The 23,966-nt window shown below is 38.8% G+C and overlaps 1 protein-coding gene across 9 annotated transcripts in view; it reads left to right on the forward strand.

The window, feature by feature from the left end:
- The first annotated feature begins 4,263 nt into the window (after positions 1 to 4,263).
- OSBPL9 (oxysterol binding protein like 9) overlaps positions 4,264 to 23,966 on the forward strand; it is a 128,417-nt gene continuing 108,714 nt past the window's right edge. For 5 of the 9 annotated variants that reach the window (XM_053920568.2, XM_053920575.2, XM_053920571.2 and 2 more), the window contains exons 1-2: positions 4,376 to 4,494; positions 15,082 to 15,132. In XM_053920568.2, the coding sequence (XP_053776543.1) occupies positions 4,384 to 4,494; positions 15,082 to 15,132 (162 nt within the window). In that variant the 5' untranslated portion in view covers positions 4,376 to 4,383. Of the gene's footprint in view, positions 4,495 to 15,081; positions 15,133 to 23,966 lie in introns of all 9 variants that reach the window. The other 4 variants (XM_053920573.2, XM_071220920.1, XM_053920574.2 and 1 more) reach the window with 3 other exon arrangements.

Raw genomic sequence — 23,966 nt, forward strand, 5'->3', positions numbered from 1 at the left:
CTGGGAAGTGGGTCTCCAAGGGGCCCAAAGAAGAAGCAAAAGACAAGTACATTCCTCCTTTCCCTCCTTACAACACTTCCCTACTGAGTCTAGATCTCCTGAAATATTTTCTCTTCCTTCCCCAGCTCCCTTCTGCCTCAAAATCCTAGCCGAATTTTCCTATAGTTGACGTTTCACTTTCTTGTTCTCTAGCTAGAGGAAAGGGTTTATGGACAAAATAGGCTGTGTCTTATTTTACTTTTCCCGTATTTAAGCTTGATCTCCTCTTTTCTCTACAGCCAGTAAAGGACAGTCACGTTTTTTGTATGTGTCTGTGTTTTCCCTTAAGAAGGCAGTACTGTATAAATGTTGTTTTATTTGATGCCCAACAACTGCCAATTAAGAAACATGGACACGATAATAGCAATAACAAAAACAGACAGGACGCCAGCGACAGCAGAATGCATTTTGAAGCAATTTGCACCTAAAATCTCAGCTGCGAAAAAATTGGAAATAATTTTTGCTCAAAACTAAAAAACATAACATCACATTTCTCAACACCTGTGTAAAGGAAGGAAACTTAATACTGAGAAATACAAGCTGGTTTTGTTCTTCCTTTAAAAAAAAAAAAGAAAAAGACTTGACTACTGAAATAATCATTCAGTTACATAAGTTATTGGTATCATCTCTGCCTCCGCTTACTCCCTCCTTATTTAATTCCATTGTTTAGTGAGTTTTAAAATCTTAACTCTAAAATGTTACCCGATAAATATACGTACAGTATCTTTCCCACTCTCCATCCCTGCTGTCATTGTCTAAGTTTATACTCTCTTTACTGTTTGCTTGGCTTTAAAAGTCTCTTAGTTTGTCTTCTTTTCTCTAGTCTCATCGCTGTTTGATTCGTTCTCAATTTGCTGCCAGAATAATCTTTTAAGAATCCTACCTGTGCAGCATTTATTGATATTCTAAGTGGCAGGATGAATTAGCCCAGTTCCTGTCCTTGATGAACTTACACTGTTTAACGGATAACTTCATCTATTCTTTCTTATTCTGAATCCTAATCCTTATTTTCTGCTCTGTTTCAGCTGCTACCTCATTCCACGAAAGGCCAGTCACTAAGGAGTGTGGGAATGAGAGCTGATATGTCCTTTCCATGTTTAATTTTAGCTGATGATCTAAAGCATGTAGTTTGACACTTAGTGTAGAATGGGGACATAGTACTGTGCAACTGGACGTGGCCTTAGGAGTCAAGAACTGCCTTTGCCCTCAGCTCTCCCTGATGACCTATGTTATGACATTTGAAGCTAAGTAGAGCCTGCTCATGCCTGTGACCCTGCTAAAAGTTAAAACTGATTTAGAAATTGATGACACTGCCTGTGTCATGTCCAAGACATTTATTTACACACAGACAATGTAAATATAGCTTACAGCAGGGGTGAAATGGATCCGGGGAGAAAAAGTCTAGATTCTAATTCTCTTTCTGCTGTTTACTAGTTGTGTGACCTTGAGCAAGCCACTCAACTCTGTGTCCTACTGTCCTCATCTGTAAAATGGGTATAATAACATAAATCTTGAAGGATTATTGTGGGGATTAAAGGAGAAAGTATAGGTGATGGTGCCTAGCACAGTCCTTGGAACTTGGTACGTCAGTTTCAAGGGAACACATAATTCAGATCACCTTCTGTATGCCAGGCCCTGGGATAGTTTCTAGGGCTAAAAAGAGGAGCAAGACTTGGTTTCAACTCTTAAGAAGCTAATATAGCATAATGAAAACATAGATGTGTTTATACGGACGCATATACTCACCAATTAATACTATTAGGTACCTGTGCAAATAAATAGAAAGATATCCTGTGCTAATGGTTTGGAATAATTATCGTTGTGAAAATGTCCATACGACCCAAAGCCATCTATAGTTTCAATGCAATCCCTATCAAGATTCCAATGGCTTTTTTTTTTTTTTACAATAAACAAGAAACAATCCTTAAACTTGTTGGAACCACAAAAGATGTGGACATCCATCCAAAGCAATCCTGAGAAGAAGAAATGTGGAGGCATCACATGTCCTAATTCCAAAGCTACAGTAATTAAAACAGTATGGTACTGGCATAAAAACAGACATCTAGACCAACAGAATAGAGTTGAGGGCCTAGGAAAAAAACTCCATACATACACAATCAACTAATATTTGACAAAGGAGTCAAAAATACTCACTGGAGAAGACAATCTCTTCAATAAATGGTACTGGGAAAAACTGGATCTTCACATGCAAAAGAATGAAACTACACCTCTTATCTTACACTACTCAGCACAAAGTAACTCAAAAGTGGATTAAAGACAAATGAAAGACCTGAAGCCATAAAAATTCTAGATGAAAACAAAGAAAAAACCTCTTCATATTGGTCTCAGCAATGATAAAAGCAAAAATAAAAATGTGTGACTACATCAAAGTTAAAGGTGGTCAGAAAGTAAAAAACTGCCAGTTATAAGATAAAAAAATTGAGGGGGAGCCCTAGTTGGTGTGGCTCACTTGGTTGGAGTGTCAGCCCATAAACTGAAGGGTTTGATTTGCAGTTGGGTGCAGTTGGGGCACGTGCCTAGGTTGTGGGTTCAGTCCCTGGTCCTTCTAAAATCAATAAACACGTCTTCAGGTGAGGATAAAAAAAAGTTTTGGGGATGTAATATAAAGTATGGTGACTATAGTTAACAATACTGCTTAGTGTATTTGAAAGTTGATAAGAGAGTAGACTTTAAAAGTTCTCATTACAAGAAAAAAACTGTGAGGTGAGGTGATGGATGTTAACTAAACTTAATGTGTTAATCATTTTGCAATATATACATATATCAAATCATTATGTTGTACACCTAAAACTTATATAATGCAATATGGGAATTATACTCAATAACTGGGGGAAAATATATCCAACAGATCGAGCATGAGAAATTTTAATTTACTTTAGATCTTTACCTAATGGATTAACTAGCATTCCCTGATTAGCTCCCTCAGTGATATTTTCCAGCATTTCTCTTATCAGCTAAGAGAAGGGATTCACAACACAGTACCTAAATAAACAAAATACTTTTTAAGTCCAAAATAAAATAGAATACAAAGTAAAATGCAAAGAAATCCTGTCCCTTGACCTCACTGCCACTTATAGCTAATGCCCAACTTCTCAGTTTCCTTTTTAACTCTTTCCCTTGATACTTGCATGATGGGCTCTTTCTTATCTTTCACATCTCAATTTAAATGCCATTTCCTGAGGAGCCCTGCCCTGACCACCCAATATAAAGTAGCCCCCCCATTGGTTTCCTATTACATCAACTTAAGTTCTCTGCAAGGCCTTTATCAGTATATTTTTCTTGTTTTATTTGTTTAGTGTTTGCTTTCCATCACAGAATTTAAGCTCTTAAAAAACAAGGAACCTGTTTGACTCCTTCACTGCTTCATTCTCAGAACGTCTATCAGTGCCTGGTTGGAGTAGGACAACACTTCCATACTCCTCAGAGACTCTAAGTGATCTGCCCTTATTTCTCAGACCTTACCTCCTACTACTTTCTCCCTGCCACTCCAGACACTGAACTCCTTGCTGTTCCTTTAAAATGCCAGGCTCACGGTCTTTGCACTTGTTTTTCCTTCCTCTTGGAAACGATTTCTCCAGGCTCCCTTCTTCACTTTCTTCAGGTCTTTGCTCAAAAGTTACCTTCTTACTCAGGCCTTCCCTATTTGGGAATTAAAAATTGGCCGGCATCCTGCTGGAAGCTGGTTGAATCCTTCTCACTGCCCCTCTCCTCTCTCCGTTGAGCTTTCCCCAGAAACAAGGGCCATAAATCCCGGGGACTTTCCTTGGCCGAATCAGTCATCACTGGTCAGAGAACATTGTTTTGCAAACACCTATAACCAGGACACCTGGGGTAGATTAGCAAGGTGACCCACCCTCCCCGGGGGTCTGCTACACACCCTTATAAACGCTCCTACTCTTTCCCTTGCTGCTGTAGCCTGCTCAGACTCAGCCAGAGGGATCGCAGTGTCCGGTCTCGAATGAAAGCCCTTAATTGGACTTTTTTGCCTCCCGGTCCTTTCTTAGCCACTTCGGCTACCTAACAGAAGTTTAAGGTATTGTCATGGCTAGAAAAATTAATTTTTGTAATAAATAATCTTAATAGCAGTACTCATGCTTGTATTTGTCAAACCCAGGCACTGAGTTCTACACGCAATAGGCGCCCATAGCAAGCGTGTTCGAGGGTGATAGCTGGGGGCGTGCGCTGGCGATCCACTTGAAGCAGCAGCTGCTAGCCGCGCCCCTGCCGGGCCGGCCCCTCCCCTCCGCGGCCCCGCCCCCCGCGAGCTGAATGCCTTATAGGCGAGTGACGTCAGGCCGTTTGTTGTCATTGGCGGCTCCCAAGATGGCGTCCATCATGGAGGGGCCGCTGAGCAAATGGACTAACGTGATGAAGGGCTGGCAGTACCGTTGGTTCGTGCTGGACTACAATGCAGGGCTGCTCTCCTACTACACGGTGAGTCCCTCAGGCGCGGAGCTCCTCGCTCCTCGTGGATCGCCGTCCCTGGGTGGAGGGGGGCCGGGCTTTTTTGTAGCGGGGTTGAGGTTGCTAGGCTGGGGGTGCCGCCGTAGAGGAGGGTTCCCTCGGAGAGGAGGGTTTTACGTCCGGGATAGCCAATGGGGGTGGAGGAGATGCCGGTGCAGCCAATGGACAAGCACTGGCTGTCTGTGATTTATGGGTTAGGGGCGAGCCGCGTTCGGTTTTCGGTGGGTTATTACGCGGTGGTCGGGTCCAGCGGGGTTGCGGTTGGGCGGTGGTCGTGGCTTATAGGGTCTGGCGGCGTGGTGCGTGCCGCTTCCCCACGTAGTCATAAACTTGACACCGTCCCCCCTCCCCCCCACTCCCTGTAGACGGCCGCACCCCTCAACTTCCCTCCAGGGATTGAGAAGTGTTGCTTGATCAGGTGCATAGGTGCCCGGCCCTCGAGCAGCGAGAAGGGGTCTGAAATCCCTCGTGTCTGCCCAAGTTGGGTGTTTCGTTCACAGGGCGCACTCCTCTATTCAGCTGGAGGCGAGTGTAACGGACGCCTTAACTTTTGAGAGCCGAGGGTGTCCTTACACAGCAGTCTCTTGTTAGCGAAGAGAATGGATGGGGTGGGGTCTTCTGAAAGTTGTGTTCTGGGGAGGACTGCGTTCAGGCTTGACTGCCCTTAGATACGAATCTGTGGCCTTGTGCAAGTCCATTACTGTGACTCTGATGTTCTGACTACCCCCTCCACCCCCATCGCAGTAGAAGTGGAAGGTGGGTGGTTGTGAGAAATTCCAAAGGTATTCTCTGAATGGTGTGCAGTTAATAATAGCTAATGAGAGGGAGGAAACCACTTAAGACAAAAAGAATGCCCTGAAGGCTTTAGAAAATAATGGAAAACAAGGGGGAAAAATGTGATTATGGAAGAAGGGTAAATGTTGATGAGATAAATGGGGACACTGTATTTATTTATTCGTTCATTTAAAAAGTATTTATTGAGCTCCCTTCCACGACCTGTCAATACTGCTTTAGGATAGGTGTGTGTGAGTGAGTGTGCATGCTCTTGTGCATGTGAGCAAGAATCAGCAGAGTTCAAGATACCATTCCTTCATTCCTCTTCTCTGGAGTTTATATTCTAGTCTAGTGATTCCCTTCATTTTACTAACAATAAATCTACAAGTAGGTATTTTTTCCCCAATTTATTTCCTCGATTTACAGTTTTGGAATCTGAACCTCTAGGCTTTTAAGTAATTTGCTTAAGGTCCAAGAGCTAGCAATAAGTGGTGTAACCAGGATTCCACATTCCTAGATTTCTGACCTTTTCCAGTAACCTCCACTTTCACTTAAGGAAGGAGAAAAGTACAAGCTGTGAGTTATTAAAGTCAAGCCTGCTGGAATAGAAAGTGTAACTTTAAACATCCTTCAGCTATCAACTTCTTTTCTCCATAATTTTTAAAGGGGAAAAAAGACCAAACCTGAATAAGATTTAAACATATTGTTTAAGATTATCTTTAGGTAGCCATGAAAGAGAGGCAACTGAACATTATACTCTGAAAACTTTGGGGTTATAAAATCCCATGGCTCAGGTAAGTGAAGAGTTTTAGTAGATGTGATACTCAGAAAATCCTATGGAACCTTTACAGCCTATTCAAGGTAGAGTAATTTCAGTGACTGTCACTATGGAATTAAGTTACTCTACAAATCCTAAATTCGTGTGGGTCTGCTTATAGGGCCATGCTATAGAGGCCTCTAACTGGGGTTCTTGGGAGCTCTTAGCCCCAACAGAATATTCTTTTTTCCTGTTTTTTTTCTTCCATTAGTGTAGTCTTTTTCTGCCTCTTTGCCATAGTTTCTGAATACCTTGACACATTTCTTCTTGTCTTATTGGCTACATACAGGTTTTTTATAGATCTCTCTCCCTGTTCTGCCCCAAATATTTAGTTTCCATTCTGAGTTTGGATTCTATAAAACATCATCCTTGCCAGCGGAAGGAGGTATCATGTTTCTCACTAACGGCTATTTAGAAGTTTTTTTTTCCTTTTCTAGTTTGGTTTTTTTTTTTTTGATGTTAAAGTATTTGCTTCCAGAGAAACAGCGGAGAAATATTGTAAAATAAAAATATTCTTGTAAAAATAAAATAATACCCAATCTCTGATTAGAGGAGGTCAAGTATAAAGATAAATATTCACTTAAAAAGAAAGTAGGAGCCCTGGTTGGTGTGGCTCAGTGGATTGAGTGCTAGCCTGCAAACCAAACGGTCGCCAGTTTGATTCCAGGTCAGGGCACATGCCTGGGTTGTGGGCTAGGTCCCCAGTAGGGGGTGTGCGAGAGGCAACCACACATTGATGTTTCCCTCTCTTTCTCCCTCCCTTCCCCTTTGTCTAAAAATAAATAAATAAAATCTTAAAAAAAAAAAAGTAGGAGACACATTGAATGTTGGCAGTGAGTTCTGTACACTTGGACATTGTTTCAGTGCATTAAGATTCTGAAAGATTTGAAGGTACATCTTAATGATTTGCCTGTGGCTGACAACTTGGAACCACATCTTCCAGGAAGAGTATCAGAATTAGTTGCACAACCTTTTAGCAGAGCAGTAAATAGCAAGTCACTGTAGTTTCAAAAATCACTTGGGCTCTGGTCCGGCTCTGTCGTTGCAGGTGTGTTCTAGGGTGGCCATGAAAACCTTCAACTAAACTAGATTGGTCTTGCTTTAGCGTCAACCTGTACTGAAAATTGATATTGGGATAATCTCAGGGTTGGCTTAGGATCACTGAAATTTTGTTAGTTAAATTTTTATTAGATAAGAATAGATTCACCTAAAGCTTACCACAGTCTGGATCTTATTCTATGCACCTGGGCCTAGATCCAAACCCAAGCCTATCCTCTGGGAACGGATGACCTTTTTACTTTATATTTCTTTTGTTTCCTTAATATGTGCATTTTCAGTTTTTGAAAAAGAGCTTAATATACTATTACTCTGCCCAATACAGGAACAGAGAAACTCATTACCTCCTTTAGGGAAGTAGATTTTTTTTTTTTTTTTTGAGCTCTAGTTCAGCCTCTTAATTACTGGAAACAATATGACTTAATTCATTCAGCAAATGTTTATTTGGGGCAACTTTGTAATAGGCATTGCACTTTACGTGCTGGAGGTGCAGGCATGAAGGAGAGAGTCCCTTTTGTCTAGGAACTTACAATCCAGCAGAGCAGACACCTACCCATAATTTCAAAATAATATGATAAATTCAATAATAGAAATAAGACTAGACTGCTATGGAAACATTGCCTGGAAAAGGCCAGAGAGACATTTGAGCCTAGACTTAATGGATAAGAGGTAGAGGAGAAGGGCATTGCAGGCAATGGGAAGTGTGCACAAATCGGGAAGCTTGAAAACATAAGGGTTATTAAGAGGATATTGAGAATTTCTGAGTAGCTCTAGTGTAAAAGTGCGTTTGGGAGATAACAGGAGATTGAGTCCAGAAGACATTTGGAGCTGTAGATCAGGCCTGGAGATAAAGGTCTGTTAGATTATACCACGATTTTGTTAGTTAAATTTTTATTAGATAAGATGCCCAAGGAGGGTTGCAGGTATAAATTTGGGAATGCTATGTGAACAGCCAACCATTTATGTGAGTCACGATCACGAAGGAAGATGGGACAAGAAGAAAAATGGAGGGAGGTCTAGATATGGAGGAGTTGGAAAGTGGTGGGGGCATGCCTTTTGTAAATTTATCAAATGTTTATTGAGTACCTACTGTGTGCCAGGTTCTGTGCTAGGAATAGGGATTAAAATTGTCTGTGCCCTCATGACACATACTACGAGCGGATGCAGTAAGTAAGAGCAGTGGTAGGGGAAGCACAGTATGTTTGGGGGAATGTGTAGATGGGTTTCTCGACTCCGTCTTGAAGAGTCAGGAAAGGTTTTCTAAAAGAAGCAGGTTTGCTGTGGCCTTAATGATGAGCAGGGGTTAGCCATATGAGCAGAGAGAGACGTTCAGACTGCTTGGGGTAGAGGTAATGTTTTTGGAGGAGGCAAGAGTCAGGACTTGTCCATCCTGGAACTTGGACTGTGTAGGCAGTTGTGGAATGAGCTGGAGGGGTAAACGGGGGCCATATAATGAAAGGCTTTCTGGGTAAACCATGCTAAGTAATTTGGACTTTACCTTCAGAATAGTCACTTAAATGCTGTAAACACTTTTTAATAGGAAAAACTTATTATAGAAAATCTCATACATAAAAGAGGATACTAAAGTGAATTCCTGTTATCTAGCTTATATAATTATCAACATATGGCCAGTCTTTGTTTTATTAATACTCCTGTCAATTCCTTCATTCCCTAGTGGATTATTTTAAAGCAGATCCCAGACTCCATATCATTTCCTTTGTGAATATTTCAGTATGTATTACTAAAAGTGAAGGTCTCTCTTAAAAATGTTATTATGATGCCACTATTAACAACTAAATACTACTACTAATAATTAATATTGTCAAATATCCAGTCAGTGTTCAATTTCATTGATTGTTTCAAACATCTCTCCCTCATCAGTTGGTTTATTTAAGTCAGGTTTCCAAACAGGAGCCACACGTAAATTTGGTCTCTTTTAATGTGTAGGTTTTCTTCCCTCTTTTTTTCTTTGCCACTTATTTGCTGAAGAAACCAGATGATATGTTTTGAATTTTGCTGGTAATATCTTTGTGGTATGTGTAAACATGTTCTTTTGGGAAAGGATACTTCATAGGTGGAATACATTATAACACATCAAGTGGCATATTCTGTCTGATTGTTGTTTCTCTGATTCTAAAATCGATTAATAGGTTAGGATAAAATTTATATTCTTTAAATGCTGTTGTTACAGAGAAATAATCAGGAGATCACTTTTATAGGACTTAGTGATTGATTGGATGTGAGGGAAAGGGGAAGAAGAGTCTGATGAAGTCCAGGTTTTGGGTTTTACCTGGATGAATGCTGATAGGAAGATAGGAAGAACAGGTTGGGGGAGAAAGGTGATTGCTTTGGGTCATGTTGGAATTGATGTAAAGATGTCATTTGTCTGGAAGTTAGGAAAATATCTGGGTTATAGGTAATGCTAGTTTTACATACACAGAGAGTTGAGCATGAGGATAATAGAGACCTAAGAAACATCATTGGATTAGTTATCTGTTGCTTTGTAACAAATCACTACCTGAAAACCTAGCAACTTAAAACAGCACACATTTACTGTCTCTTAGGTTCAGTGGCTCAGAGCTTGGGAGTGACTTAAGTGGCTCTGCCTCAGGGTCTCTCAGGAAGTTGCAGTCGGAAGACATTGCTAGGGTCTGAAAGGCTTGACTGGAGCTGGAGGTTCTGCTTTCAAGATGACTCAGTCTCACAGCTGCTGGCAGAGAGCCTCAGTTCATTGCTGGCTGTTGGAAGGTGGCCTGGTTCCTTTACTAAGCCACCGGCTAGCCGCTCCTTTGGGCTACTCTAGCGTCATGGTGACGGGGCACGGGCCTCACCCAGAGGGAGTGGGGCAGTCCAAGTCAGAGCAAGGAGGAAACCTGGGTGCCTTTTAAGACCTTGTCTGAGAACATCACTTACGCCTTATTCTGTTCATTAGAAATGAATTATTAAGTTCAGCTCAGGCTCATGGGGAGGGGAATCAGACTCTGCTTTTTGAGAGGAGTGTGAAAGACGTCGTGGACAGATTTTAGATCACCACAAACACATCGAAGGGATTGTCAGAGAAAAATGCCTGATCAGAAGAGTGAAAGGGGACACCAGAGATATAAGAAAAAAAAATTTTTTTTTTAAACAGAAGAATGTGGCAATCAAGTGGGAATAATGAGTTGGCTTGAATACCATTGAGAGGATTGACTAGATAAAGTCTTAAAAATATCCATTGGGTTGGTCAGTTTGCACACCTTTGGTGCCCTTAGTAAGAGTGGTTTCTGTGGAGCAGCGGGTGTGGAAGGCAGGTTGGCGTAGCTCGAAGAGTAAATAGGAGGTAAGAAATGGAGAAATTCTAGACATTTGTAGATGATTCAAGAGGGATATGGAATTGAAGGAAAGGGCTTTTAAAATACGAGTATGCTTAAATGTAGGGATGGGAAGCAAGGCCTGAGTTCAAAATGAGGGTAGAGTCAGGATTTAAGGAATGCAGGAAAGAGTTATATCAGTGGCCTTGGGAATGGGAAAAGATGTAACTAGGGAAGTTTTAAAGGTTAATCACGTTGCATGAAGAACTAATTGAGATTACAAAATATGGTTTGTTTAGTCATTACCCATTAGTGTTTAACTCCCTTTCTTGATTTGTATTGTTTTTGTAACGTTTTAAAGAGAAAGTTAGAAACAGTGAATTAGTAAGTTACCAGGACTACTCAAGGTACTCTTCATAAAAAGAATCATTAGAGAAGTCATGTGTTCTTCGCAATTACATGCTGACTGGAAGGCTCATAATGACTTTGCATTTTAAAACCACTAATATTCAAAACACATTTAAGTGTTATTTGGCAGTCCTTAGCAATGTCTACAAGATGACCAAAAATCTGCCATCTAATTTTTGCACTTTAGGTTTTTGAAGAGCTTAAGTATACGTATTTCTCTTGCAAAGATGTAAAAGAAGTAGTTTCTGATTCTACTAGAAAGATAACAGCACTACTCCCATAAAACAATTAAAAGTAAATTTATACTTTTCTAAATAAACTGTTCATGAATATGTCAAATGTGATTCTTATTAAGTTGACATGCTACATATTCATAGTCTAAATGTAATAGCGTAGCTTTAGAAGAGTTATTCTATTACATTTAGAAGAGCTACTTTATTACTAATCTAAATGCCCTGAAAACAAAAGTCTCCTAAAATGGTAACTAGTATCAGTGGGAAGAAGAATGTGTGAATTTTATATCTTTTGTTTTCCTTGAATACTCTATTCAGACTTGATTTTTCCCTGTTCTAATACTTTTGAGCTTGCTTATATAACTCTTTTGGGCATTTGATAATTTTACCTCTGTTATGATTAACTAGCCGTATCTCTAGTACATTTTTCATCTGTACAGCAAGCTTGTGAACTCTTTGATGGCAGTACTGAGCATTAAAATCCTCAAGCCCTACAATGTGGCACATTGTTCTCAGTGAATGGAAGAATGTCCAAGGTCCTTCAAACAAGGCTTAGGGATGAGATGTAGAAGGCTGTTTTGGAATTGTCGCTTACACAGCTTTGTAAGTTTTGCAGAATAAATTAATGGCAAATACGTACATTTCCATGATTTATGTAAAACTTGTTGGAGCTTATATTAGCAACAGTGGCTTTTGTTTAATCATCCAGAGCCTGTTGAACACATCCCTTGTGTGCAATCTTTTGCTTAGTGTGTTAATCAGTTAAGCAGTTAGTTCTTATTTCTCTTGCTAGCAGTTTTGTTGATGGTAATAATTTGTGAAAGGACAGAAAGTAGAGTTGTTCTTTTTTTCAAAGATTTTATTTATTTATTTTTAGAGGGGAACGGAGGGAGAAAGAGAGGGAGTAAAACATCATTGTGTGGTTGTCTCTTGCGCTCCCCCTAATGGGGACCTGGCCCGCAACCCAGTCATGTGCCCTGACTAGGAGTTGAACTGGCAACCCTTTGGTTCACAGGCTGGTGCTCAATCCAGTGAGCCACACCAGCTAGGGCTAGAGTTCTTAAATATGCCACTACTATAAATAGCAGTTGTCATAGGGTTATATTTTCTTTCTTCTTGTTAGAAAGAGAGAGAAAGGAAGGGAGAGAGAAATACTGATTTGTTGTTCCACTTTATTTATGTGTTCTTTGTTGTTTCTCATCTGCACCCTGACTAGGGGTTGAATCTGCAACCTTGAGGTATGCTCTAACCAACTGAGACACCCAGCCAGGGCTAGATTTTCTAGTCGTTACATATTCCCAGTCAAAGCTAGACATGCACATGTGATTTAGGTTAAGCAGTAAAAAGCATTCAATCCTTAGACATTTGACTTGTTTCCACTTTTTGGCTTTTGTGACTGATGCCCCTGTTTACATGTATGTACCTAAGTTTTGGTGTGGACGTATGTTTTCATTACTCTTGGATGTATGTCTAGGAGTAGAATTGCTGAGTCATTTGGTAACTCTTTAACCTTTTGAGAAATTGCTAGACTGTTTTCCAAAGCAGCTGCACTATTTTACATTCCTACTAGAGGTATAAGGGTTCCAATTTCTCTGCCTGCTTGCCGGTATTTGCTATTGTCTGTTCTTTTGATTTAGGCATCCTAGATGTGAAATAGTAAAACTTGATTTTGATTTGTGTTTCCCTCATGGCTGTTGATGTTAAGCACATTTTTATGTGCTTATTGGCCATTTTCATATCTTCTTTGGAGAAATATCTGTTCAGACCCGTTGTGCATTTTAAAATTGTGTTGTGTTTTTTTATTGTTGAGTTGGAAGAATTTTTTAATATATTCTAGATACAAGTCCTTTATTAGATACATGACTTGCAAATATTTTATCTCTTTTTTGTGGGTTGTCTTTTTCTTATGGTGTCCCGTGAAGCACAAAAATTTCAAATCAGATTATGTCTGATTTACCTTTTTCCTTTATTGCTTCTGCTATTGGTGACATATCTGGTAAACCATTGCTTAATCTATGGTCCCAAAGTTTTATACCTGTGTTTTCTTGTAAGGGTTTTATAGTTTTAGCTCTTACATTTAGGTCTTTGATCCATTTTGAGTTAATTTTGATATATGGTGTGAGGTAAGGGTCATATTTATTTTTTTACATTTTATGTTCTTTATTATTTTTACTCTTTTACATGTGGATATTCAGTTATTCTAGCACACTGGATGGCTATTGTTGTGTTGGCTGTCGTCATTTTTTTATTTGACACTCTTTAGGGAAAAGAGGTCAGTGCCTCTGACGAAATAGTCAGGTATGGCATGTTTTAAAAATTCTTGTGGCACAGCAGATGAAACCGCTTGTCTGCGTTCATAGAATGTACTGCAGTCAACAAGACGGATGAGACAGATGTTCAGGTACACTTTATGTACAGACCTGCAAATATCCCCAAGAAATACTGTTTTATTCTTTCCAGCTTTATGGAGATATAACTGACATGTAACATTGTGTAAGTTTAAGGTATACAACACAATGATTTCATATACCGTATTCTGTCGTGCATAATGCACTCCTGTGTGTAGTGTGCACCCACGGCTTTGTGTGCGTTGCACATAGGATTACTGTACACGTGGTATGTAAACAATATACCCATGTGTAATGCACGTCCTTATTTTTCCCTCAAAAATGTGGGCAAAAAAGTGTGCAATATACACAGCAAAATACGGTACATGTGCATATATTGTGAAATGATTACCAAATATTAGCTAACACATCCATCACTTCACAGTTCTTTTTTTTGTGGTAAGAACTTTTAAGATCTACTCTCTCAGCAGCTTTCCAAGTATACAATACAGTGTTGTTAGCTATAGTCACCACGGTGCATTAAATCCCTAGAACTTAGTTATCTCACAGCTGGAAGTTTGCCTGTGGTTAAGTACTTTGCACGTAGGACATCTATGGTTTAAAATGGTAAAATGGGACAATTTTTCAAAAATATAACTCCGTGATACTGACTTCTTTTACTTCTTTCTCACCTAGGGGAGTACAGAAAAATACCACTTGATTAGGTATTAAATATTTTGAAATCTTTGGTTATTTAAGGTTTCATTTGATTTTATTGCACAGAACTAATTTGTTTTTAGGAATATTTACTGAATATTAACATAGGGCTTATTATGCAGAACACAGCTGTCACTTGACTCTGTCTAGTAGCAGAGACATAAAGGGTAAGCAACATTTCATCAGTAAATATTTTTTGAGCCCCTAATGTGTTGCAGACACTGTTCTGAAGCATAAGTCAGATACAATTTCTACCCCCTAAGGAATGTGCCATCTTAATGGGTGTGAGAGACAGGTTAACTAGCCGTTATAGCACAGGGTGGGGCAGGCCGCAGCAGGGGAACCCACAGAAGACTCTGGGGGCTCGGGGATGAGAATCCAAACTAGACAGAGGTAAGGCACGAATATGATCAGTGACAGCAAGGCGAAAGTCAGGGTCAAAAGTATTGCAAGCTGAGGAATATTGGGTGAGAAATTTCAGTGGCAAAAAAATGTGACCCATTTGGGGAATTGCAAAGAGGTAAAGCTAACGCAGGGTTCTCAAAATGTGGTCCTCTGTCTGCCTGGGTCTGAATCACCTGGCAGTGATTCTTAAACCCCCAGGTGATTCTTAGTCTTGCAGGTGATTCTCAAATGTACTAAAATATGAGAACACTGGTCTAGAGTTAAGGGGCATGATGGAGGAATGAAAATTACAGTGTAATATATGCTACATTAGAGGTATACATAACATTATATGATTAGGTTTATTTGTGTAGACTGTAAAACATTTTCATTTTAAACCTGCTAATTCCTATCTGTAAGTGATTTAGGGGAAAGGGGGATGGGGACAAATAAGGGTTATTACTATATGCGTAAATTTTGTCTCTTAATTCCCAAGTGATTCTAAAAACAGTTAATCGTTTATTTATTGAATGTTTTTGTTTTTCTTTTAGTCCAAGGACAAAATGATGAGAGGCTCTCGCCGAGGATGTGTTAGACTCAGAGTGAGTATTTACTCGTTTTTATGAAAACCAATTTTGTCAGAAAGAAAAAAATATTTCGACAGAATCATGGAAGTGTGAATTTAGTTAAGCTTTTGTTAGGCAGACAACTAGGTCTGCCTACTAGGTCTTTTTTTTCATAGAGAAAATAATTACTTCTTCAGGGTAACTACTAGTTAGTACCAGAACCAGGGCTAGAACTCAGTTCTTTTGGCCCGTGATTTAATGTTGTACCATGACTTAACGTAACTACTGATTTTTTTTTTTTTTTTATAACCTCTGTTTTATGAGAGATAGGGGCTGGAAAGTGAGTTGAAGTGTTGGTGGTAGAGCAAACAGTAGGAAAAAAGCTCTGAAAAATTCCCAGTTCTACCTTTTTTCTTTCTGTTCAACACTACTTAATAATGGTCGATGTAGTTGTGATGTCCAGTAGAAATACAATGTGAGCCAAGTATAATGCTTAAAAATTTTTACAGTAGCCACATTTAGAAAGTAGAAAGAAATAGGTGGAATTAATTTTAATATTTCATTTAAGCCAATATATCCAGAATATTATTTCAACATGTAATCAGTGAAAAAAAAATTATTAATGAGCTGTTTACATTCTTTTTTAAATACTAAGTCTTCCAAATCCAGTGTGTCTTTACACGTATGGCATATCTCAGTTCAGACTAGCTGCGCGTTAGTTAGTAGCTAGTGGCTACCTTATTGGACAGTGCTGCTTTTAATTGTTTTGTTCACTTTCCACCACTGTCCAAATAGCTAAAGGCAAGAAAGAGTGCAGGGTTGGGAATATAGTGTCTAGTACTCCACTGTATCTAAAGAAGGGCCAGCTCTGTCATAACTAGGTAAATCAGCTTCTTGTATCCTCTTCTTCTTTAGGCTCCTGTTGCTTTCTTTCTGCCATCTTTCTCTGCACCCTTTTGAAGATGTGACTATAATTGCCTTTATTAGCAATACTGAATAACTCAGAAAGAAACCAAATTCTAACAGACAAATTTTGGCACTGAGATATAGGAGTAAGTATTGGGGGGTTGCAGGTGGGAAAGTGACTGACTTGTTTTGAGCAGATGATGGTGTATATATGATAGCATAAAGATTAAAAAAAATGTTTACTGTTTTTTTCTTTTTGTTCCTTTTGGTTTCTTGATTTAATTGCTTTTCTAAGCACTTGCTATTGACTTCAGTCACCACTCAGTCTGGTATTAACTGCTCTCTTGGCTTGAGGTAAGCTCAATAGTGAGATTTTGGCAAAGCTGTATTGAGACAGTTCTTCAGTTGACTTAAACCTAGATTTGGGCCACCCTCTCATTGTTACATTTAATGCAATATTTTTCCCTTTAAATCTAGCTTAATTAATTACTAACCCCTGTGACTAGTTAAGAACTACAGTTTTGCCACCTACCCTGGAAGCCTCTGTAGGTGCCCCATTCTAATTATAGCACCCTCCGTAAAGTCGCCACTCTTCTATTCTAGTAATGATGCCTTGGATTTGAATTCCTAAATTCTATGTTTTTATCTTGCCCATTAAAAAAAACTTCCTATCTTTTGTTTGTAATTTATCTATTGAAGAATCCAGGCCCTTTGACCTGTAGGAGTTTTTTGTAGTTTAGATTTTACTGATTATAATTTATCATGTTCCTCTGTCTCTGCTTTTTCTGCAAATTGGCAGCGGGTCCAGATACTGGATTTGACTCAGATTTGATCCTTTTGGCAAGGCTATATAGGTGGTGGTGTGTTCTTTTATCAGGAGGCACACAGTGTCTGGTTTTTGCTCTTTGTTGATATTAGCAGCTGTTGGTGCTCAGCACCTAGATTAACTTATTTGGGGGTTGCAAAATTATGATATTTTATATCAGAGATAATATATAAGGAGACACTTCATCTATTATTTGGTTGCCCAGTGGTATAGTTCAGACAGATAGAATGCAAGCTTGATTATTTCTTTTTATTTACTCAACTTTCAAGATAATGAATTGACTTAACATTCATTTATATATACAGGGTGGGACAAAAATAGGTTTACAGATGTGAGTACACAAAACATAGAGTTTATTATTATTTTTATTTTTAAGATTTTACTTATTTTTAGACAGAGGGGAAGGGAGGGAGAAAGAGAGGGAGAGTGGTATCAATATGTGGTTGCCTCTCGTGCACCCCCTACTGGGTACCTGGACCACAACCCAGGCATGTGCCCTAACTGGGAATCCAACTGGCGACCAACTGGGAATCCACTGAGCCACACCAGCCAGGGCAGTTATTATTTATTAATTATTGTATTATTTTCCATACAAACAACTGTAAACTACTTTGCCCTATTCTGTATATATCCAAAAGAATTGAAAGTAGAGACTCAAATAGGTATTTGCACATCCACATTCATAGAAGCATTACTCACAATAGCCTAGACGTGGAAGCGCTTAGTGTCCATTTGATGGGTGAATAGATAAACAAAATCTAGTATATGTAATGCATATAATGGAATATTATTTACTCTTAAAAAGGAAGAGAATGCTGACATAGGAGTAAAATAAGCCCATCACTAAAAGACAAATACTGCATGATTCTACTTACATGACGTGCCTAGAGTAGTCAAATCATGGAGACAGAAAGTATAATGGTGGTTTCCAGTGGTTGAGGGCAGGGGATTTGGGGAGTTCTTGTTTAATGGTTACAGAGGTTCAGTTGGAGAAGATTAAAAGTTCTGGAGAGGGTGGTCGTACACAATGTGAATGTACGTAATGCTACTAAACTGAACACTTAAACATATTTATTTAGTAAATTTTATGTTATGTGTATTTTACCACAATTTAAAAACCCACACTCATTTATTATCTTACAGTTCTATAGATTAGCCACCTATGAAGGGTTTTCTATTTAAGGGCTCACAAAGCTGAAATCAAAGTATCAACCAGCCTGGGCTCTCATCCGGAGGCTCTGAGGAAGAATCCAAGGGAGAATCCACTTCCAAGGTCGTTCAGGTTGTTGGTACAGTTCAGTTCCTTGTTGAGGTCTGAGGTCCTTGTTTTCTTGCTGGCTGTCAGCTGAGATCGGCTCTCCACTTCTAGAGGCTGCGCATACTCCTTGTCATGCAGCCCCTCTATCTTCAAGTCAGCATGCCACATCGAGTCCTTCTAGTGTTTTGAATCTCTGACTTCCCATTCTACTACCAGCTGCAGAAAACATCTTTTATTTAAAAGGCCGCATGTGATGTGGAGAAAAGGGAATCCATGTGCACTGTTGGTGGAAATGCAGATTGGCATAGCTACTATGGAAAACAGTATAGAGGTTCCTCAAAAAATTTATAATGGAACTACCTCATGACCCAGCAACTCCACTTCTGGATATATATCGAAGAAACCTAAAACACTAATTTGAAAGAATATGTGCACCCCTATGTTCATTGCAGCATTATGTACAATAGCCAAGATATGGAAGCAGCCCAAGTGCCCATTAATAGACGAGTGGATAAAAAAAAGCTGTGGTACATATACAGTGGAATATTACTTGGCCATTTGTGATGGTATGGATGAACAGTCAGAAAAGTACAAATACCATATGACTTCCCTTATATGTGGAATCTAAAGAACAAAATAAATGAACAGACTAACTTGAAACAGACTCATAGACACAGAGAGCAGACTGGTGGCTGCCAGAGGGGAGGGGATTTGAGGGACTGGGTGAAAAGGTGAAAAGATTAAGAAGTACAAATTGGTAGTTACAAAATAGAGGGATGTAAAGTACAGTATAGGGAGTATAGTTAGTAATATTGTAATAACTATGGATGGTGCCAGTTGGGTACTGGAAATATCAGGGGAAGGAACACCTTGTAAAGTATATGATTGTCTAACTACTATGCTGTATACCTGAAGCTAACATAAATAATATTGAATATAAACTGTAATTTAAAATAAAATTTAAATTCATGATAAAAAAAGAGGAAATAAATAAAAGGACTCATGTGATTAGATTAGATTTTACCCACCAGGCAATCTCCCTTTTGCCATATAATAAATCCACTGATAACTCATCCTGTAACATAATCACTTCAGTGAGATCTTACCATTCACAGTATCTATCCACACACAAAGGGGAGGAGATTATACAGGGCAACGGTCATGGGAGAAGGGGTAGAGTTCTTCCTGCCACGCAGCATGTCAGAGAAGAAACAGGCATACTTGTGTTTGAATCTTATTTTTAGCTTTTGCTTTGTTGACTGGAAGAGGAAAGTTAATCTGTACGCTTCCTGAGCTTGAGTTTTCTTTAAAGCAAGTAGTATAATACCCTCGTAGAATTTTTTTTAAGGATTGGACACCTGGTACATAGATGGAAGCTATTAATCAGTAGTGTGTGGGGTGTGTGTGTGTGTGTGAAGAGCTTCTGAGGTACAGTTGGCCTTGGAATAATGCAGGGGTTAGGGGTGCCGATCCCTGCATTCTACGCTGTTGAAAATCTGCATATTATTTTTGACTTCCTCAAAACTTAGCTACTGTTGACCAGAAGCCTTACCCATAACATAAATAGTCCATTAACACATACTTTGCATATGTATTATATACTTCATTCTTATATTAAAGAAAGCTAGAGAAAAGAAAATGTTATTGAGAAAATCATAAGAGAAAATACACACTTGTAGTATTTATTGAAAAAAATTTGTGTGTAAGTGGACCCCTGCAGTTCAAACCCTTGTTATTCAAGGGTCAACTGTATTTTCAAAAAAGCTGGACTGCCATTTGGCTTTCTACTTAAGAAACATCTGGAGAATTTGTTTATAATATAGGTTTCCAAATACCATCCGCTAGACATACTGTTTTAGAACAGGGTCTGGAACTTTTATTTTTAACAGATTGTCCAGTTCACATTGTGCAGCCAAGTTTGGGACCACTGGCATAGTATGGGGTTGGCCAAAAAGTCTGTTTAGTTTTTTCTGTAAAATAAAAGACACATATTTTATTTTCACCAATACCTTTATTGATTTGGATATTGAGTATATTGGCTATCTCCTGCTATTGCCTTCTAGTGGGTAGAGGCCAGGGGTGCTGCTAAACATCTGCCAATGCATAACACAGCCCCACAGCAAAGAATTATTTGGTCAAAATGTAAGTAGTACCAAGAAACTTTGCAAACCGCTTTTGACACGTTTGATCAGTCACAGCACCTTCTCCATACACTGCACAATTTTTTTGCCTTTCAGTTGTGTTTTTACCTTTCTTGAAATGATAAAGCATAATGTGCTGAAAATGTTATTTTCTTCCATCTTCAATATTCTAATGGCTTCAAATTGGTGAAAAAATTCACCAATTTTTATTTTTTTTTAAAAATACACACTGATATGACAGCTGTCACCATACAATCTAACAAAATTGTTTTGAAGTAAAGACAGCTAAGCACTACTAGAGCCATTGTAGGGAATAAACTAAAGAAATGTTTTGACCAACACATCAGGTAGAAAAGACCTGGGGCTCAATCTCGTTCAGCTCTACCCATTGCTGACTCTGTGCCTATGGGCAAATTTCTTAACCCTTATGAAGATAACATTATATAACTTGCAGTGTGTTGGCAAAAATTTCCTGAGAGACCAAAGAAAGAGGCTTACAACTCCAGCATTACATCAAAATTTTATTAAAGGAACTTAGATAGGAGGCGTGTCTTGGGCCCCCCACAAGACAGCATGGATACCCTCCATTCTGTATGGCAGGTGCTAAAGAATTGTATAGAATAGGGCAAACGGATATAGGTACTGGGGTGTGATCCACCCAGGTAGGCGGACATGCTTAGATGCAGTGGCCTGTTCCAGGAACCAGCATGAGCTAGCATGCCACGCAATATAGGGGAGGAGCTGCTCAGACAGTCTCCAGGGATATTTATGGGAAGCAATCTCTCCTGGCCGGGATCTAGCTGCATCTAACTTGAGAGTCCACGTCAGGAATAGTCTGTTCTCCGCACAGGGTTTTGTAAGGCTTAGCAGTTATGTATGCATAGGGTTTAGTGCATAGTACACAACTAATCTAGGACTGCCATGGGTGGTGATGATCACAGGGGTGGTGATTGATAAGCATCTGTCATCTAGAGTCCAAAGAGCTGTCATTGACCCCCCACCACAGATCTCTTCCTGCCTCTCCATCCATCCCATCCTATATTCCAACTCCTCCATGCTCCTTTATTGTGTTTCATCATTCCTCATTGCTCTTGAGATGTTTTTATTTTTTAATCACAGTTCACATTTAATATTTGTATTAGTTTCAGGTGTACAGAATAATGGTTAGACAATCACATACATAGTGTTCCAGTCCATATTTCTAGTTGACATTTTTTTCTCTGTCAAGAATTTTCTGTGCCCTCATCTGGTGAGCTCATCTTCTAAGGGACTTTTCCGAGTTTGCTTCTTCTGTGGCGCATTCCTGACCCACATCCCCCTCTTCTGCCTTATCACAGCCTTTGGCACTTACAGCCTTGAAAATACTTGTTACATTTGAACTTGTCTGGTTTCCCTACTTGTTAGTGAGTTCCCTTCCACCGTCACAAGTGCCTAGTATATAATAAGTAGTTACTTAAAAATAAGCTTATTGTTGATGTTACGTATTTATAAAATAATGAATAAATGTTGGAGAATTGGCCTTTACTGTAGTTTACATACAAAGGAACTATGAAAATTATCTTCAACACAACATCAGCTAGTTGTATGATATGTTTTCTAAAAAAAAAAAAAAGCCAAACACCCATGTGGTTTTAGGCTACATAAAAATAAAAAGATGGTAGAAAAAGGAACCAATAGTTATTGAGGAAGGTCTTATGATTAGGCATTGTGCTGGATGATTTTCACATGTATTCCCATGATAGTCCTGTCACATAAATGGTGTTACTTTATTTTACATGTGAGGAGGCTGAGACTGAAGCTACTTTTAGGAACTTTCCAAAGTTACACAGTTAAGAAATGGTGAATCTGGGATTGTACTTGGATCTGTTTCATTCAAAACCCTGTTCAGTCCTTAATGTTACCACTTGGCTAGAAGAGTTAATGTAGAGACACCCAGCTGGTTGCAGGGGAGTGTAAAACCAGTGGAGGAAAGCAGAAGAGTGAAAAACCGTTTCCTTCCCACCTACTTTCTTTGACTGTATTGGTGGCAAAGTGTGTGCCACTAGATGGTGTCCTTGCCCTTGTTGGAAAAGTAAAATGTTGGTTAAGTTCTGCTGTCTGATTTTTCCTCCTCCCCAGCATACTAGCTAAAAGCAAAATATTCACATTTCCAGATACAATTTGAGAAATGAGATGTAGTACCATTGAAGAAGTAGTGTGGGGTAGAGGCAAGAATGGGCCATAGATGAGAGGGAATTCCAATCTGGATTTTGCCACTATTAGCTCTGTGACTTCAGGCAACTCATCTGTTCAGCTCTGTGTTTTCTTCTCTCTGGAACAGGCAGCATGTCATTCACTCATGGAATTGTGAATAGCAAATTAATTGATATATTAAACAGTATCCAAATAGAATGCCTGAGACTTGGTTCTTAATTTATGGGAGTTACTGTTATAATTAATAATTACTGTTGATAAGATGAATCTCAGATTCTGAAGAACTCTGCAGGGCCTTAGGAATCACCCAAACGAGGTGAATTATACTCAACATAGTTTTAATGCTAAATGTATTGTGAGTTTTCAAAAACTATTAACCCATATGTGACCTAAAGTAATACTTTTTGACCGGGTCCTGTGAAACTGAGTACTCCATTTTCCAGCTGTGTTGATCATCAGAGTTGACTGATTGCATGAGGGATGTGTCATCTGTTCTCTTTTCGTTTAGTTCATCACAAGAGAAGCTAGCAGTGTACCATGATGGGTTATTAATGGTTTTAGTACTGACTTCTAATGCTGGTGCTTTATTTCATTGGTTCTTCTCCATGTTTTCATATGTTACCATCTCTGGCTTTGGGACGTATCTTACAATCATTTATTTCTTAGAATGGATGCAACAAAGTATTATTTTAGGTTAATGTATGGCCTTAAGACTGTCCTTCCTCCACATCCCCTTAGATTTGCTTTTGCCAATTGTCTTCTCATTTCATTATGAAAAATCACTCTATTGATTTCTGCCCTTTTTGTTAATTCAGTAGTTTTTATGCAAGTGTCATCTCTTCCATATCAATTTGACACTAAAAATGTCCTCTCTTGGGTAAGATGTAATCATGTGTTCAGTCCCTATGATTGGTGCAGAGATGTCATTAGGGTTACATTTTCTGAATGTTTATAATATTTCATAATTACAAATTAAAGGTTAAATAAAAGATTTCATGAAAATGTTAACCAAATGAAAGCTAAGAAACAGTATTACTATCAGACACAATGGAGTTTAAGGAAAAAAATTAAAATTGTTATGGAAAAAGAGAATACCAAAACCCTAGTATTACATAGATAACATTCTTCAACAACAGTGGAATAAATTAGAAATCCCTTCATAAAACAGTACCCACTCACTGCTTCACATGAATACTTCTGAATAATTCATAGGTGAAAATAGAAATCATAATGGAAATTATGAAATATTCAAACTTGAATGATAATGAAGGGACCACATATTAAAACTGCATCTAAAGCAGTCTGTGATTTGTAATCTTGAGTGAATGTATTATAAAATAGAGATGAAAATTCATTCAAAAAAATTAGGAAAAAAAAGTATTGATGAAGTACAAAGAAAATAACAAAGGAAAATTTTAGGACAGGGTCACTCATTAATGTAGATATCAAAACCCTGAACAAAATACAGTGATCCATACCCGGTACTGTATAAGTAAAAAGTATTAGGACCAAATAGAATTTGTTTTGTGAATACTAGGATACTAAC

This window comes from Desmodus rotundus, chromosome 3 (genome assembly GCF_022682495.2).
Source record: "Desmodus rotundus isolate HL8 chromosome 3, HLdesRot8A.1, whole genome shotgun sequence".
Classification (NCBI taxonomy): domain Eukaryota; kingdom Metazoa; phylum Chordata; class Mammalia; order Chiroptera; family Phyllostomidae; genus Desmodus; species Desmodus rotundus.